The sequence below is a fragment of the Oncorhynchus mykiss genome, chromosome 24, assembly GCF_057628025.1.
Source record: "Oncorhynchus mykiss isolate SJ-2025 chromosome 24, ASM5762802v1, whole genome shotgun sequence".
Classification (NCBI taxonomy): Eukaryota; Metazoa; Chordata; class Actinopteri; order Salmoniformes; family Salmonidae; genus Oncorhynchus; species Oncorhynchus mykiss.
This window is the reverse complement of record NC_143045.1, coordinates 35,261,761-35,280,135: the sequence shown is the minus strand read 5'-3', so window position 1 is coordinate 35,280,135 and position 18,375 is coordinate 35,261,761. Positions and strand designations below refer to the sequence as shown.

Genomic DNA, 18,375 nt, shown 5'->3' with positions numbered 1-18,375 from the left:
ACACCCCTCCAACCAGACATGCTTTATCTACTCATTTGATGGATGCAGAGTTCAACAGAGTTCAAGTGAAGGTCAAGCAAATCATAGAGAAAGCAGACTGTATTGCAATCATCTCTGATGGGTGGTCGAATGTTTGTGGGCAAGGAATAATTAACTACATCATCTCCACCCCTCAACCAATATTCTACCAGAGCACAGACACAAGGGACAACAGACACACTGGTCTCTACATTGCAGATGAGCTGAAGGCAGTCAATGACCTTGGACCACAGAAGGTATTTGCACTGATGCCAGACAATGCTGCGGACATGAAGGCTGCTTGGTCTAAAGTGGAGGAGACCTACGCTCACATCACACCCATTGGCTGTGCTGCTCATGCATTGAATCTCCTCCTCAAGGACATCATGTCACTGAAAACAATGGATACACTCTACAAGAGAGCCAAGGAAACAGTTCGGTATGTGAAGAGTCATCAAGTTATAGCAGGAATCTACCTCACCAAGCAAAGTGAGAAGAATAAGAGCACCACATTGAAGCTGCCCAGCAACACCCATTGGGGTGGTGTCGTCATCATGTTTGACAGTCTCCTGGAGGGGAAGGAGTCTCTCCAAGATATGGCCATATCACAGTCTGCTGATATGGACAGCCCCATCAAGAGGATCCTCCTGGATGATGTATTTTGGGAGAGAGTGGTAAGCAGCCCGAAACTTCTGAAACCTATAACTGTAGCCATTGCACAGATTGAGGGAGACAATGTCATCCTGTCTGATGTTCAGACTCAGACTGCTTGCAGATGTAAGAGAAGAAATCCGTACCTCCCTGCCCACTTCACTGTTGCTCCAAGCAGAGGAAACTGCAGTTCTGAAATACATCAGAGTGAAGACTTCTACCTGAAGCCTATACACGCTGCAGCGTACATGTTGGACCCCAAGTATGCTGGCAAGAGCATCCTGTCTGGTGCAGAGATCAGCAAGGCGTGTCTCACCACCTTGGCCTGGATGAGGGCAAGGTTGTTGGCAGTCTGGCGAAGTACACTTCCAGGCAAGGGCTTTGGGATGGAGATGCAATATGGCAGTCGTGCCAACTTATCTCATCAGCCACCTGGTGGAAGGGACTTTGTGGATCTGAGGCTCTTTCCCCTGTTGCCTCCATCATCCTCAAAATCCCACCAACATCGGCCGCCTCAGAGCGCAACTGGTTCTTGTTTGGGAACACACACACCAACGTACGCAACAGGCTGATCAATACAAGGGTTTAACATTTTTTTGCCATCCGGGAAAATTTGAGGCTTTTTGAGTCTGACAACGAGCCATCCTCAACAAGGTCGGAGAGTGACAGTGAAATAAAATCAAATCAAATTTTATTTGTAACATACACATGGTTAGCAGATGTTAATGCGAGTGTAGCGAAATGCTTGTGCTTCTAGTTCCGACAATGCAGTAATAACCAACAAGTAATCTAACTAACAATTCCAAAACTACTGTCTTGTACACAGTGTAAGGGGATAAAGAATATGTACATAAGGATATATGAATGAGTGATGGTACAGAGCAGCATAGGCAAGATACAGTAGATGGTATCGAGTACAGTATATACATATGAGATGAGTATGTAAACAAAGTGGCATAGTTAAAGTGGCTAGTGATACATGTATTACATAAGGATACAGTCGATGATATAGAGTACAGTATATACGTATGCCTATGAGATGAATAATGTAGGGTAAGTAACATTATATAAGGTAGCATTGTTTAAAGTGGCTAGTGATATATTTACATCATTTCCCATCAATTCCCATTATTAAAGTGGGTGGAGTTGTGTCAGTGTGTTGGCAGCAGCCACTCAATGTTAGTGGTGGCTGTTTAACAGTCTGATGGCCTTGAGATAGAAGCTGGATGATAGCGGGGTGAACAGGCAGTGGCTCAGGTGGTTGATGTCCTTGATGATCTTTATGGCCTTCCTGTGACATCGGGTGGTGTAGGTGTCCTGGAGGGCAGGTAGTTTGCCCCCGGTGATGCGTTGTGCAGACCTCACTACCCTCTGGAGAGCCTTACGGTTGAGGGCGGAGCAGTTGCCGTACCAGGCGGTGATACAGCCCGCCAGGATGCTCTCGATTGTGCATCTGTAGAAGTTTGTGAGTGCTTGTGGTGACAAGCCAAATTTCTTCAGCCTCCTGAGGTTGAAGAGGCGCTGCTGCGCCTTCTTCACAATGCTGTCTGTGTGAGTGGACCAATTCAGTTTGTCTGTGATGTGTATGCCGAGGAACTTAAAACTTGCTACCCTCTCCACTACTGTTCCATCGATGTGGATAGGGGGGTGTTCCCTCTGCTGTTTCCTGAAGTCCACAATCATCTCCTTAGTTTTGTTGACGTTGAGTGTGAGGTTATTTTCCTGACACCACACTCCGAGGGCCCTCACCTCCTCCCTGTAGGCCGTCTCGTCGTTGTTGGTAATCAAGCCTACCACTGTTGTGTCGTCCGCAAACTTGATGATTGAGTTGGAGGCGTGCGTGGCCACGCAGTCGTGGGTGAACAGGGAGTACAGGAGAGGGCTCAGAACGCACCCTTGTGGGGCCCCAGTGTTGAGGATCAGCGGGGAGGAGATGTTGTTGCCTACCCTCACCACCTGGGGGCGGCCCGTCAGGAAGTCCAGTACCCAGTTGCACAGGGCGGGGTCGAGACCCAGGGTCTCGAGCTTGATGACGAGCTTGGAGGGTACTATGGTGTTGAATGCCGAGCTGTAGTCAATGAACAGCATTCTCACATAGGTATTCCTCTTGTCCAGATGGGTTAGGGCGGTGTGCAGTGTGGTTGAGATTGCATCGTCTGTGGACCTATTTGGGCGGTAAGCAAATTGGAGTGGGTCTAGGGTGTCAGGTAGGGTGGAGGTGATATGGTCCTTGACTAGTCTCTCAAAGCACTTCATGATGACGGAAGTGAGTGCTACGGGGCGGTAGTCGTTTAGCTCAGTTACCTTAGCTTTCTTGGGAACAGGAACAATGGTGGCCCTCTTGAAGCATGTGGGAACAGCAGACTGGTATAGGGATTGATTGAATATGTCCGTAAACACACCGGCCAGCTGGTCTGCGCATGCTCTGAGGGCGCGGCTGGGGATGCCATCTGGGCCTGCAGCCTTGCGAGGGTTAACACGTTTAAATGTCTTACTCACCTCGGCTGCAGTGAAGGAGAGACCGCATGTTTTCGTTGCAGGCCGTGTCAGTGGCACTGTATTGTCCTCAAAGCGGGCAAAAAAGTTATTTAGTCTGCCTGGGAGCAGGACATCCTGGTCCGTGACTGGGCTGGATTTCTTCCTGTAGTCCGTGATTGACTGTAGACCCTGCCACATGCCTCTTGTGTCTGAGCCGTTGAATTGAGATTCTACTTTGTCTCTGTACTGACGCTTAGCTTGTTTGATAGCCTTGCGGAGGGAATAGCTACACTGTTTGTATTCGGTCATGTTACCAGACACCTTGCCCTGATTAAAAGCAGTGGTTCGCGCTTTCAGTTTCACGCGAATGCTGCCATCAATCCACGGTTTCTGGTTAGGGAATGTTTTAATCGTTGCTATGGGAACGACATCTTCAACGCACGTTCTAATGAACTCACACACCGAATCAGTGTATTCGTCAATGTTGTTGTCTGACGCAATACGAAACATGTCCCAGTCCACGTGGTGGAAGCAGTCTTGGAGTGTGGAGTCAGCTTGGTCGGACCAGCGTTGGACAGACCTCAGCGTGGGAGCCTCTTGTTTTAGTTTCTGTCTGTAGGCAGGGATCAACAAAATGGAGTCGTGGTCAGCTTTTCCGAAAGGGGGGCGGGGCAGGGCCTTATATGCGTCGCGGAAGTTAGAGTAACAATGATCCAAGGTCTTTCCACCCCTGGTTGCGCAATCGATATGCTGATAAAATTTAGGGAGTCTTGTTTTCAGATTAGCCTTGTTAAAATCCCCAGCTACAATGAATGCAGCCTCCGGATGAATGGTTTCCAGTTTGCAAAGAGTTAAATAAAGTTTGTTCAGAGCCGATGTGTCTGCTTGGGGGGGAATATATACGGCTGTGATTATAATCGAAGAGAATTCTCTTGGTAGATAATGCGGTCTACATTTGATTGTGAGGAATTCTAAATCAGGTGAACAGAAGGATTTGAGTTCCTGTATGTTTCTTTCATCACACCATGTCGCGTTAGTCATAAGGCATACGCCCCCGCCCCTCTTCTTACCAGAAAGATGTTTGTTTCTGTCTGCGCGATGCGTGGAGAAACCCGTTGGCTGCACCGCTTCGGATAGAGTCTCTCCAGTGAGCCACGTTTCCGTGAAGCAAAGAACGTTACAGTCTCTGATGTCCCTCTGGAATGCTACCCTTGCTCGGATTTCATCAACCTTGTTGTCAAGAGACTGGACATTGGCAAGAAGAATGCTAGGGAGTGGTGCACGGTGTGCCCGTCTCCGGAGTCTGACCAGAAGACCGCCTCGTTTCCCTCTTTTTCGGAGTTGCTTTTTTTTTGGGTCGCTGCATGGAATCCACTCCGTTGTCCTGTTTGTAAGGCAGAACACAGGATCCGCGTCGCGAAAAACATATTCTTGGTAGTACTGATGGTGAGTTGATGCTGATCTTATATTCAGTAGTTCTTCTCGACTGTATGTAATGAAACCTAAGATGACCTGGGGTACTAATGTAAGAAATAACATTATAATAATAAAATGAGGCCTCAGAGTCTGATGTTTATCACGAACCGGCTCGAAGTTCGTAACAAAAAGGGAGACAACGTGGAGATAAGGAATAACAAAATATAATTATTAACTGAGGTAAACTAAATACAATGGTGTGTGTGTGTAGTCAGTAATCAGTGGTGTGAGTGGTTGGGTGCATAAATGTGATAATGATGGGTGTTGAAAGGTGCCAAAACAAACAAACAAAACGGCCACAACCGAAATCTATCAGTGTCTGCATGGAGAGAGTCTCCTCAATGAATGGGGAAGAGGTGCATTTATCCTGGGACACACCCAAGCCCAGGTGTGTCTCATTTCGCTGACGACCCTCCCGGCTCCGCCCACCGACATTAAGGATTACAAGAGCAAAGAGAGAGAATTCGGCAGACAGAGTGGGAGGGTCGTCATAAGGTTGGAAAGTGACAGTGAAGATGAGGCCTCAGTCTGATGTTCAAGTAGTGAACATGGAGGAGGTCCAGGGAGAAGACATGGAAGCCCGAGAGGAAGACAACCAAAGCTTTAGTTTCTAGACTATAATTTTACAGATGTATGTTGAAAACATTTTTGGGAGATGTGATGGATCATTGGGGATCATTCAATATTCCCTTTCTTTTGTTGTTCAGTGAAATCATCCCATGTTAAGAGTCAACTAATTTAAAGTTCAATTCGTAACTAAATTGTTTTTTACATTTCTATTGGAAGGATTTAATCATTTGCAATTATGTCTACTTATGATAAGGTAAACGGTTTATGTTTTTGTCTCCACATGATATGGTAAATATATCCAATGCAATAAAACATCTACATTTAAATGGTATTAATATTAATTTGCATATATTTCTGTTAATTCCCACAGAAAGTTTCCACCTCTGAAAATTCCCCAAAATGTGCAACCCTAGTTGGACCGCAGAGTGAATGAAAAGCAGCCAACAAGTGCTCAGTATATGTTGTAAAAGCATTCCTCATGAAGCTGGTTGACAGAATGCCACAAGTGTGCAAAGCTTTCATCAATACAAAGGGTGTCGACTTTGAATAATTTAAAAATATATTTTGATTTGTTTAACACATTTTTGGTTAATAGTAACGTCTTCACTATTATTCTACAACGTTGAAAATAGTACAGATAAAGAAAAATCTTGAATGTGTAGGTGTATCCAAACTTTGGACTGGTACTTAAATGTTGAAGAGGGTTGGGCTTATGCTGCATCCCTGTCTCACCCCACGGCCCTGTGGAAAGAAATGTATGTATTTTTTGCCAATTTTAACCACATGATTGTTGCTTGTGTACCTGGATGTTATAATGTCGTATGTTTTTCCCCCCCAACACAACTTTCCATTGTATAGCAGACCCTCACGCCATATCGAGTCAAGCTTTTTTGAAATCAACAAAGCATGAAAAAACTTTGCCTTTGGTTTATTTTTGTCAATTAGGGTGTGCAGGGTGAATAAGTGGTCTGTCGTACGGTAATTTGGTAAAAAGCCAATTTGACATTTGCGCAGTACATTGTTTTAACTGAGGAAATGTTTGAGTCTGCTGTTAATGATAATGCAGAGGATTTTCCCAAGGTTGCTATAAACACATATCCCCTGGTAGTTATTGGGGTCATATTTGTCTCCACTTTTGTGGATTGGGGTGATGTTGAAGTATAGCAAATTGGAATTTGTTGTCTGTATATTTTATAATTTCATTTAGGATACCATCAACACCACAAGCCTTTTTGGGTTGCTTTGTCCTGTAGTTAATTCAATGTAATTGGAGAATCCAGTGGGTTCTGGTCGTCTTTAATAGTTGTTTCTAAGGTTTGTATTTGATCATGTATATGTTTTTGCTGTTTAATTTCATAAGGATGCTGAGAAGTCAAATATACTGTTTTGGTTTTCTACTGCCAGGTTTACACCTTCACTAAACATTTTGTCCAGGAAGTTGTCTAAAAGTAATTAATTTTGTTGTTGCCTAATAGTTTTTTGGTAGGTTTCCACACTACACACTAAGATCTATAGCATCTCTTAATATTATTCAGTTCCTTCCCCCTCCATGGACCGCTCCCCCTCGATGGACCAATCCCCCTCTATCCATGATTAACCCCTCCATGGACCATTCCCCCTCCATGGACCATTCCCCCTCCATGGACCGCTCCCCCTCCATGGACCGCTCCTCCTCTATTAATGATAAGCCCCTCCATGGACCGCTCCCCCTCCATGGACCGCTCCCCCTCCATGGACCGCTCCCCCTCCATGGACCGCTCCCCCTCCATGGACCGCTCCCCATCTATCCATGATTAACCCCTCCATGGACCGCTCCCCCTCCATGGACCGCTCCCCCTCCATGGACCGCTCCCCCTCCATGGACCGCTCCCCCTCTATTCATGATAAGCCCCTCCATGGACCGCCTCCCCTCCATGGACCACTCCCCCTACATGGACCACTCCCCCTCCATGGACCACTCCCCCTCCATGGGCCACTCCATGGGCCACTCCCCCTCCATGGACCACTCCCCCTCCATAGACCACTCCCCCTCCATGGACCACTCCCCCTCCATGGGCCAGTACTTCTGTATATTCAAAGGCAGGCTACATGAAATCGACAGGACAGTGTGTGTGTGAGTGAGTGTGAGCTCTGTGTTGTTGTTTTGTCTGGAATGGTCCTGAATCTCTGACTGCATAACCCCAGTGAATAGCCAGTGGAATTCTCCCCCAAGAGACAATGGCTGATAGTGTGTGTGTGGTTGGGAAGTCACCCTGTTACTTATGGTAACTTCATTTTGCTGAATCTACCATTGATTGATTGATTGACAGTGTGACTGTGTCCCTCCCTGCAGGTAAAAGTGACTCAGGAGCTGAAGAATTCTCACTTAGAGCAGATGACCAGACTGCACCTCAAACATCAAACAGAATGTGACCTGCTGGAGGACATGAGGTACACACACTTCATACTACACACACAGAGAGGAGGAGGAGGAGGAGGAGGATTCCAGTATTTCTATTTATTGGAAGAACACACAGATTTGGGATCTGACGAAGGAATTTCCTGCTGCTCTCCTTCTCCTCTCTCTGTCTTTCTGTTTCGTTCCCTCTCCTCTCTCTGTCTTTGTCTGTCTTTCTTTCTGTCTCTCCCTCTCCTCTCTCTGTCTTTCTGTCTGTCTTTCTTTCTGTTTCTCTCCCTCTCCTCTGTCTGTCTTTCTTTCTGTGTCTCTCCCTCTCCTCTCTCTGTCTTTCTGTCTGTCTGTCTTTCTCTCTCTCTCTCTCTCTCTCTCTCACCTCTCTGTTTGTCTCTCTCTCTCTCTCCTCTCTGTTTGTCTCTCTCACTCTCACCTCTCTGTTTGTCTCTCTCTCTCACTCTCACCTCTCTGTTTGTCTCTCTCTCTCTCACCTCTGTTTGTCTCTCTCTCTCACCTCTCTGTTTGTCTCTCTCTCTCTCACCTCTGTTTGTCTCTCTCTCTCTCTCTCTCACCTCTCTGTTTGTCTCTCTCTCTCTCACCTCTCTGTTTGTCTCTCTCTCTCCTCTCTGTTTGTCTCTCTCTCACACTCTCACCTCTCTGTTTGTCTCTCGCTCTCTCTCTTGCTCTCTCTCTGTTTGTCTCTCTCTCGCTCTCTCTCTCTCACCTGTCTGTTTCTCTCTCTCTGTTTCTCTGTTTCTGTCTCTGTCTTTCGGTCTCGATCCTCCCACAGCTGGAAGTCATAACGGGAAACCAGTGCAGTTTTCTCCACTTTATAAAGTCGTTCCCAGAAGGAAATAGCAATGAGATCCAAATCTACTGTGTGTTCAAAGTACAGCAGCAGTAACGCCCCCCACCCCCAGCTTCACAACCCCCTGCCTGCTCTCTCAAGCTCTCCTATCTGTGTACACAAGGCATTGATTATGTATGACAACACACAGCAGTCAAGACTGTTTGAGAAAGATCTCATCCCTGCACTGCTGGTGTTGCTTTTGTTTAGGGAAATAGATTTTATGGTAACTCTGCCTCAGTCTCTGTTTGGTGAGAGGGATGCTGGAGACTGTTAAGGAGTCTGCTTAGCTCTGCCTGCAGCCAGTATTCACATGTGTACTGCAAAAGTATGTGGACACCTGCTCGTCGAACATCTCAATCCAAAATCATGGGCATTTATAAGGAGTTGGTCTCCCCTTTGGCTGCTATAACAGCCTCCACTCTTCTGGGAAGGTTTTCCACTAGATGTTGAAACATTTCATCCAATTCATCCCAAATGTGTTCGATGGGGTTGAGATCAGGGCTCTGTGCAGGCCAGTCAAGTTCTTCCACACCGATCTCAACAAACCATTTCTGTGTCCACCTCACTTTGTGCACGGGGCTATTGTCATGGTGAAACAGGAAAGAGCCATCCATAAACTGTTGCCACAGAGTTGGAATCACAGAATCTTCTAGAATGTCATTGTATGCTGTAGAGTTAAGATTTATCTTCACTGGAACTAAGGGGTCTAGCCGGAGCCATGAAAAACAGCCCCAGACCATTATTCCTCATCCACCAAACTTTACAGTTGGCACTATTTATTTGGGCAGGTAGTGTTCTCCTGGTATCTGCCAAACACCAGATTTGCCCGTCGGACTGCCAGATGTTGAAGCATGATTTATCCCTCCACAGAAGGTGTTTCCATTGCTCCAGAGTCCAATGGCGATGAGCTTTACACCACTCCAGCTGACTCTTGGCATTGCGCATGGTGATCTTAGGCTTGTGTGCAGCTGCTCGGCCATGGAAACCCATTTCATAAAGCTCCCGATGGACAGTAAATTGTGCTGACGTTGCTTCCAGAGTGCGTTTGGAACTCGGTAGTGAGTGTTCCAACCGAGGACAGATGATTTTTATGCGCTTCAGCACTCTGCCGTCCCGTTCTGTGAGCTTGTGTGGCCTACCACTTCGCTTCTGTGCCGTTGTTTCTCCTAGATGTTTCTGCTTCACAATAACAGCACGTACAGTTGACCAGGGCAGCTCTAACATGGCAGAAATTTGACGAACTGACTCGTTGGAAAGGTGGCATCCTATGACGTTGCCACGTTGAAAGTCACTGAGCTCTTCAGTAAGGCCATTCTACTGTCAACATTTGTCTATAGAGATTGAATGGCTGTGTGTTCGATTTTATACACCTGTCAGCAACGGGTGAGGCTGAAATAGCCGAAGCTACTAATTTGAAGGGATATCCACGTAGCCCCTGTTCTCTGTGGCTAGCATTAGCAAAAGTGTACTAGTTAGCTAATGTCTGCTTGCTGATGCATATCGGTGCATGGCAGGTGGGTGAATGTTTTATTTATGTGAGAGGAAGAGTATGCAAACATTTTATATCTGTCTTGTTTCAGTTCCTGGGGAGGGACAGAGACACGGAGAGTAGAAACACACACTTTCCTCTGCAAAGCTGAGATCTTAACTCTTTAGTCCCCAAAGCTGCTCTGAGTTCATTACCCTAATTAATCCTGGGGCTTGTTTAATCGGAGAGGACAATAACACTAATATACATATACACACAAGCATAATATATATCTCTCTCTCTCTCTCTCTAGACACACGTATGCTGACACAAACTAAAGCTGACGTAAGCATACACAGACATATGATCCTCATGAGAGGGGGGAGGGGTGATCGAGGGAGAGGGGGAGAGAGAGACTGAGGGAGGGGGAGAGAGATGGAAGGGAGAGAGAGAGACTGAGGGAGGGGGATGAAGAGCTGGAGAGAGAGATGGAGGGAGGGAGGGAGGGAAAGAGACAGACAGACGGACAGAGAGAGCGAGAGACGGACACACAGAGAGCGAGAGATCGACCAGTGGCTTTAATCCCCAGAGACAGTCTTGTGGGCTTAGAGAGGATGAGGAAGAGAGAGGGAGAGAGCGAGCGAGGGGATGAGGAAGATGAGGAGAAAAAAGTCAGCGAGTCAGCTAAGCGTCCTAAATCCAGCTAAATCTGCATTTCCCTTATGTCTCCTTCACAAAGTCTCCACGCACGAGCACACACACACACTACACACAAGATTGCTCAGACACACAATTCTGATGCAGTGTAGGCTACATTGACTACTCTCCCTCTCAGGTCTAGTGTTGTACAGTACCTTCAGAAAGTATTCAGACCTCTTGACTTTTTCCATATTTTGTTACGTTACAGCCTTGTTCTGAAATGGATTGAATATAATTTTTTTCTCCGAAATCTATCCACAATACCCCATAATGACAAAGTGAGAACAGTTTTTTAAATTATTTTTTAAAGTAAATGCATGAAAAAAAAAAAGTACATTATTTTAAAAACTTATTTACGCAAGTATTCAGACTTTGCTTTGTGACTCGAAATTGAGCTCAGGTGCATCCTGTTTCCATTGATAGTCATTGAGATGTTTCTACAACTTGATTGGAGTCCACCTGTGGTAAATTCAATTGATTGTAAATTATTTGGAAAGGTACACACCCGTCTATATAATGTCCCACAGTTGATAGTGCATGTCAGAGCAAAAAACCAAGCCATGAGGTCGAAGGAATTGTCTGTAAAGTGCAGAGACAGGATTGTGTCGAGGGACAGATCTGGGGAAGGGTACCAAAACCTTTCTGCAGCATTGAATGTCCCCAACAACACAGTGGCCTCCATCATTCTTAAATGGAAGAAGTTTGGAACCCCCAACTCTTCCTAGAGCTGGCCGCTCGGCCAAAATGAGCAATTGGGGGAGAAGGGCCTTGGTCAGGGAGGTGACAATGGTCACCCTGACAGAACTCCAGAAGGACAACCATCTCTGCAGCACCTTACCAATCATGCCTTTATGGTAGAGTGTCCAGATGGAAGCCACACCTCAGTGAAAGGCACATGACAGCCCGCTTGGAGTTTGCCAAAAGGAACTTAAAGACTCTCACCATGAGAAACAAAATGTTCAGGTCTGATGAAACCATCATTGAAGTCTTTGGCCTGAATGCCAACGTCCCGTCTGGAGGAAACCTGGCACCATCTCCACGGTGAAGTATGGTGGTGGCAGCATCATGTCTGGAGGAAACCTGGCACCATCTCCACGGTGAAGTATGGTGGTGGCAGCATCACATCTGGAGGAAACCTGGCACCATCTCCACGGTGAAGTATGGTGGTGGCAGCATCATGATGTGTGGATGTTTTTCAGCGGCAGGGAGCACTCAGGCTCCAGAGCACTCAGGACCTCAGACTGGGGCAAAGGTTCACCTTACAACAGGACAACGACCCTAAGCAGACAACCAAGATAACACAGGAGTGACTTCGGGACAAGTCTCTGAATGTCCTTGAGTGGCCCAGCCAGAGCCCGGACTTGAACCCGATCGAACATCTTTGGAGAGAGCTTTAAAACAGCTGTGCAGCGACGCTCCCCATCCAACCTGACAGAGATTGAGAGGATCTGCAGAGAAAAATGGGAGAAACTCCCCAAATACAGGTGTGCCAAGCTTGTGTAGCGTCATACCCTAGAAGACTGTAATCTCTGCCAAAGGTGCTTCAACAAAGTACTGAGTAAAGGGTCTGAATTGTTATGTAAATGTGATATATATTTTTTTGCAAGCATTATTTTGCTTTGTTATTATGGGGTATTGTGTGTAGATTGATGGGGGGGGGGGCTATTTTCATCCATTTTAGAATAAAGCTGTAACATAAGAAAATGTGGAACAAGTCCAGGGCTCTGAATACTTTCCGAATGCACCGTAGTTACCATGTTACTCATGGCTATAGTGTTGTAGGCTAATATGGCCTGTTACTCATGGCTATAGTGTTGTATGCTAATATGGCCTGTTACTCATGGCTATAGTGTTGTAGGCTAATATGGCCTCATGGTTACCGTGTTGTAGGCTAATATGGCCTGTTACTCATGGCTATAGTGTTGTATGCTAATATGGCCTGTTACTCATGGCTATAGTGTTGTAGGCTAATATGGCCTGTTACTCATGGCTATAGTGTTGTATGCTAATATGGCCTGTTACTCATGGCTATAGTGTTGTAGGCTAATATGGCCTGTTACTCATGGCTATAGTGTTGTATGCTAATATGGCCTGTTACTCATGGCTATAGTGTTGTAGGCTAATATGGCCTGTTACTCATGGCTATAGTGTTGTAGGCTAATATGGCCTGTTACTCATGGCTATAGTGTTGTAGGCTAATATGGCCTGTTACTCATGGCTATAGTGTTGTATGCTAATATGGCCTGTTACTCATGGCTATAGTGTTGTAGGCTAATATGGCCTGTTACTCATGGCTATAGTGTTGTATGCTAATATGGCCTGTTACTCATGGCTATAGTGTTGTAGACTAATATGGCCTGTTACTCATGGCTATAGTGTTGTAGGCTAATATGGCCTGTTACTCATGGCTATAGTGTTGTAGGCTAATATGGCCTGTTACTCATGGCTATAGTGTTGTATGCTAATATGGCCTGTTACTCATGGCTATAGTGTTGTAGGCTAATATGGCCTCATGGTTACCGTGTTGTAGGCTAATATGGCCTGTTACTCATGGCTATAGTGTTGTAGGCTAATATGGCCTCATGGTTACCGTGTTGTAGGCTAATATGGCCTGTTACTCATGGCTATAGTGTTGTATGCTAATATGGCCTGTTACTCATGGCTATAGTGTTGTAGGCTAATATGGCCTGTTACTCATGGCTATAGTGTTGTATGCTAATATGGCCTGTTACTCATGGCTATAGTGTTGTAGGCTAATATGGCCTCATGGTTACCGTGTTGTAGGCTAATATGGCCTGTTACTCATGGCTATAGTGTTGTAGGCTAATATGGCCTCATGGTTACCGTGTTGTAGGCTAATATGGCCTGTTACTCATGGCTATAGTGTTGTATGCTAATATGGCCTGTTACTCATGGCTATAGTGTTGTAGGCTAATATGGCCTGTTACTCATGGCTATAGTGTTGTATGCTAATATGGCCTGTTACTCATGGCTATAGTGTTGTAGGCTAATATGGCCTCATGGTTACCGTGTTGTAGGCTAATATGGCCTGTTACTCATGGCTATAGTGTTGTAGGCTAATATGGCCTGTTACTCATGGCTATAGTGTTGTAGGCTAATATTGCCTGTTACTCATGGCTATAGTGTTGTAGGCTAATATTGCCTGTTACTTATGGTTATCGTGTTGTAGGCTAATATGGCCTGTTGCTCATGGCTAATATGGCCTGTTGCTCATGGCTAATATGGCCTGTTGCTCATGGCTAACATGGCCTGTTGCTCATGGTTAATATGGCCTGTTGCACGGCCTCCCAGGTGGCGCAGTGGTTAAGGGCGCTGTACTGCAGCGCCAGCTGTGCCATCACAGTCCTTGGGTTCGCGCCCAGGCTCTGTCGTAACCGGCCGCGACCGGGAGGTCCGTGGGGCGACGCACAATTGGCCTAGCGTCGTCCGGGTTAGTGAGCGATTGGTCGGTAGGGATCTCCTTGTCTCATCGCGCACCAGCGACTCCTGTGGCGGGCCGGGCGCAGTGCGCGCTAGACAAGGTTGCCAGGTGCACGGTGTAGCCTCCGACACATTGGTGCGGCTGGCTTCCGGGTTGGATGCGTGCTGTGTTAAGAAGCAGTACGGCTGGTTGGGTTGTGTATCGGAGGATGCATGCCTTCGTCTCTCCCGAGCCCGTACGGGAGTTGTAGCAATGAGACAGGATAGTAGCTACTACAACAATTGGATACCACGAAATTGGGAGAAAAATGGGTAAAAATTCAAAAAAAAAAATAATATGGCCTGTTGCTCATGGCTAATATGGCCTGTTGCTCATGGCTAATATGGCCTGTTGCTCATGGTTAATATGGCCTGTTGCTCATGGCTAATATGGCCTGTTGCTCATTGTTATCGTGTTGTAGGCTAATATGGCCTGTTGCTCATGGCTATCGTGTTGTAGGCTATTATGGCCTGTTGCTCATGGCTATCATGGCCTGTTGCTCATGGCTAACATGGCCTGTTGCTCATGGCTATCATGGCCTGTTGCTCATGGCTATCATGGCCTGTTGCTCATGGCTAACATGGCCTGTTGCTCATGGCTAACATGGCCTGTTGCTCATGGCTATCATGGCCTGTTGCTCATGGCTATCATGGCCTGTTGCTCATGGCTATCATGGCCTGTTGCTCATGGCTATCATGGCCTGTTGCTCATGGCTATAGTGTTGTAGGTTAATATGGCCTGTTGCTCATGGCTATCATGGCCTGTTGCTCATGGCTATAGTGTTGTAGGTTAATATGGCCTGTTGCTCATGGCTATCATGGCCTGTTGCTCATGGCTAAAGTGGTGTAGGTTAATATGGCCTGTTGCTCATGGCTAATATGGCCTGTTGCTCATGGCTAATATGGCCTGTTGCTCATGGCTAATATGGCCTGTTGCTCATGGCTATCATGGCCTGTTGCTCATGGCTAACATGGCCTGTTGCTCATGGCTATAGTGTTGTAGGTTAATATGGCCTGTTGCTCATGGCTAACATGGCCTGTTGCTCATGGCTAACATGGCCTGTTGCTCATGGCTATAGTGTTGTAGGTTAATATGGCCTGTTGCTCATGGCTAATATGGCATGTTGCTCATGGCTAACATGGCCTGTTGCTCATGGCTATAGTGTTGTAGGTTAATATGGCCTGTTTCTCATGGCTAACATGGCCTGTTGCTCATGGCTAACATGGCCTGTTGCTCATGGCTATAGTGTTGTAGGTTAATATGGTCTGTTGCTCATGGCTAATATGGCCTGTTGCTCATGGCTAACGTGGCCTGCAACCTCACTTAAGTCTTATTTAGTGGAGTCTCTCTATCGTCTGATGAGTCTCTTGTATCTCTCTCTTTCTGTCTTTTTCTCTCTGTCTTCCTACCTCTTGTCTCCCATCATACCTCCATCCCTACATTATCTCTCTGACCAATCAATATATGGGTGTTTACGTTGATCTCTGTAGTTCATCACCTGATTGATCCCAGCTGTTTTCCCATGTTTGATCCCTCTCTCTTACTTTGTTTTTGTCTGTATTTTACTCTCGTTCACTCTATGCTGAGACACACAGTCACAGACACACAAATGCTGTGTGTGTGTGTGTGTGTGTGTGTGTGTGTGTGTGTGTGTGTGTGTGTGTGTGTGTGTGTGTGTGTGTGTGTGTGTGCTTTCAGACTCGCACTCACCCACAGGTCTTGTCAGGGTGTTTGTTTTTGGTTGCACAGCTGATGCAGACACAGCCTCTTGAGTCTCTCGCTCCCTCTCTCTCATGCACACAAGGTTATTATAGTTTTGTGTTTTTATAAACTCAGCAAAAAATGAACGTCCTTTTTTTCAGGACTGTCTTTCAAAGATAATTTGTAAAAATCCAAGTGACTTCACAGATCTTCATTGTAAAGGGTTTAAACACTGTTTCCCATGCTTGTTCAATTAACCATAAACAATTACATGTGTCTGTGGAACGGTCGTTAAGACACTAACAGCTTACAGACGCTAGGCAATTAAGGTCACAGTTATGAAAACTTAGTACACTAAAGAGGCCTTTCTACGGACTCTGAAAAACACCAAAAGAAAGATGCCCAGGGTCCCTGCTCGTCTACGTGAACGTGCCTTAGGCAGGCTGCAAGGAGGCCAGGACAATAAATTGCAATGTCCGTACTGTGAGATGCCTAAGACAGCGCTACACGGAGACAGGACGGACAGCTGATCATCCTCGCAGTGGCAGACCACGTGTAACAACACCTGCACGGGATCGGTACATCCGAACATCATACCTGCAGGACAGGTACAGGATGGCAACAACAACTGCCCGAGTTACACCAGGAACACACAATCCTTCCATCAGTGCTCAGACTGTCTGAAATAGGCTGAGAGAGGCTGGACTGAGGGCTTGTAGGCCTGTTGTAAGGCAGGTCCTCACCAGACATCACCGGCAACAATGTTGCCTATGGGCACAAACCCACTGTCTCTGGACCAGACAGGACTGGCAAAAAGTGCTCTTCACTGACGAGTCGCGCTTTTGTCTCACCAGGGATGATGGTCGGATTCGCGTTTATCGTCGAAGGAATGAGCATTACACCGAGGCCTGTACTCTAGAGCGGGATCAACTTGGAGGTGGAGGGTCCGTCATGGTCTGGGGCGGTGTGTCACAGCATCATTGGACTAAGCTTGTTGTCATTGTAGGCAATCTCAACGCTGTGCATTACAGGGAAGACATCCTCCTCCCTCATGTGGTACCCTTCCTGCATCCTGACATGACCCTCCAGCATGACAATGCCACCATACTGCTCGTTCTGTGCGTGACTTCCTGCAAGACAGTAATGTCAGTGTTCTGCCATGGCCAGCGAAGAGCCCGGATCTCAATCGCATTGAGCACGTCTGGGACCTGTTTGATCGGAGGGTGAGGGCTAGGGCCATTCCCCCCAGAAATGTCCGGGAACCTGCAGGTGCTTTGGTGGAAGAGTGGGGTAACATCTCACAGCAAGAACTGGAAAATATGGTGCAGTCCATGAGGTGGAGATGCACTGCAGTACTTAATGCAGCTGGTGGCCACACCAGATACCGACTGTTACTTCTGATTTTGACCCCCTCTTTGTTCAGGAACACATCATTCCATTTCTGTTAGTCACATGTCTGTGGAACTTGTTCAGTTTACGTCTCAGTTGTTGAATCTTGTTATGTTCATAGAAATATTGACACATGTTAAGTTTGATGAAAATAAACACAGTTGACAGTGAGAGGACGTTTATTTTTTTGCTGAGTTGATGAGTGTTTATTTCTATTATTTTTTTTGAGAATTCAATTTAGTTTCAGTTAGTTTCTGAGACCTGATTTGCTAGTTTTTATAGTTGAAGTAAATTAAAGATATTTCGTTTTTATATTATTTTTAATCAAATGTATTTATAAAGCCCTTTTTACGTCAGCAGCTGTCACATAGTGCTATTCAGAAACCCAGCCTAAAACCCTAAACAGCAAGCAATGCAGATTTAGAAGCACGATTTCTAGGATACCTAGAGAGGAACCAGAGGGGTGGCCAGTCCTCTTTTGGCTGTGCCAGGCCAGATTGTTCTTCAAGATGTACAAATGTTCATTGATAAATGTCAGTTGGCTTTTCATAGCTGAGCATTCAGAGGACGAGACAGCAGGTGTGGTAGAGAGGGGGAGAGTTGAAAACAGCACGCCCAGGACAATGTAGTATATCCGGTGAACAGGTCAGGGTTCCATAGCCGCAGGCAGAACTGGAGCAGCAGCATGACTGGGGACAGCCTGGAGTCATCAGGCAAGGTAGTCTTGAGGCATGGTCGTAGGCCAGGTAGTCCTGAGGCATGGTCGTAGGGCTCAGGTCCTCCAGGAGGGGAGTGCAAGAGTTTAAAGGAGCATACTTAAATTCACACAGGACACCAGATACGACAGGAGAATTACACTAGATATAAACCTAACCCTAGCCCCCCGGCACAGACTATTGCAGCATAGTTACCGGAGGCTGAGACGGGGGGGGTTGGCGGACACTGTGACCCCGTCCAATGATACCCCCAGACAGGACTAACCAGGCAGGATATAACCCCACACACTTTGCCAAAAACACAGCCCCCGCACCACTCGAGGGATATCAGCAGAGCACCAACCTATTACCCTGAGACAAGGCTGAGTATAGCCCTTGAAGATCTCCTCCTCCGCATGAGCCTGAGGCGGCCCAAAACCGGACAGGAAGATCACATCAGTGACTCAAACCACTCAAGTGAGTCACCCCGCCTAGGTACAGCATGGA

At 46.5% G+C, this 18,375-nt stretch overlaps 1 protein-coding gene across 4 annotated transcripts in view; it reads left to right on the top strand.

The window, feature by feature from the left end:
• fchsd2 (FCH and double SH3 domains 2) overlaps nt 1-18,375 on the top strand; it is a 143,303-nt gene that overhangs the window by 9,937 nt on the left and 114,991 nt on the right. For all 4 annotated transcript variants that reach the window (XM_036962137.2, XM_090218910.1, XM_090218909.1 and 1 more), the window contains exon 2: nt 7,526-7,623. In XM_036962137.2, coding sequence (XP_036818032.1) covers nt 7,526-7,623 — 98 coding nt within the window. The remainder of the gene's footprint in view (nt 1-7,525; nt 7,624-18,375) is intronic.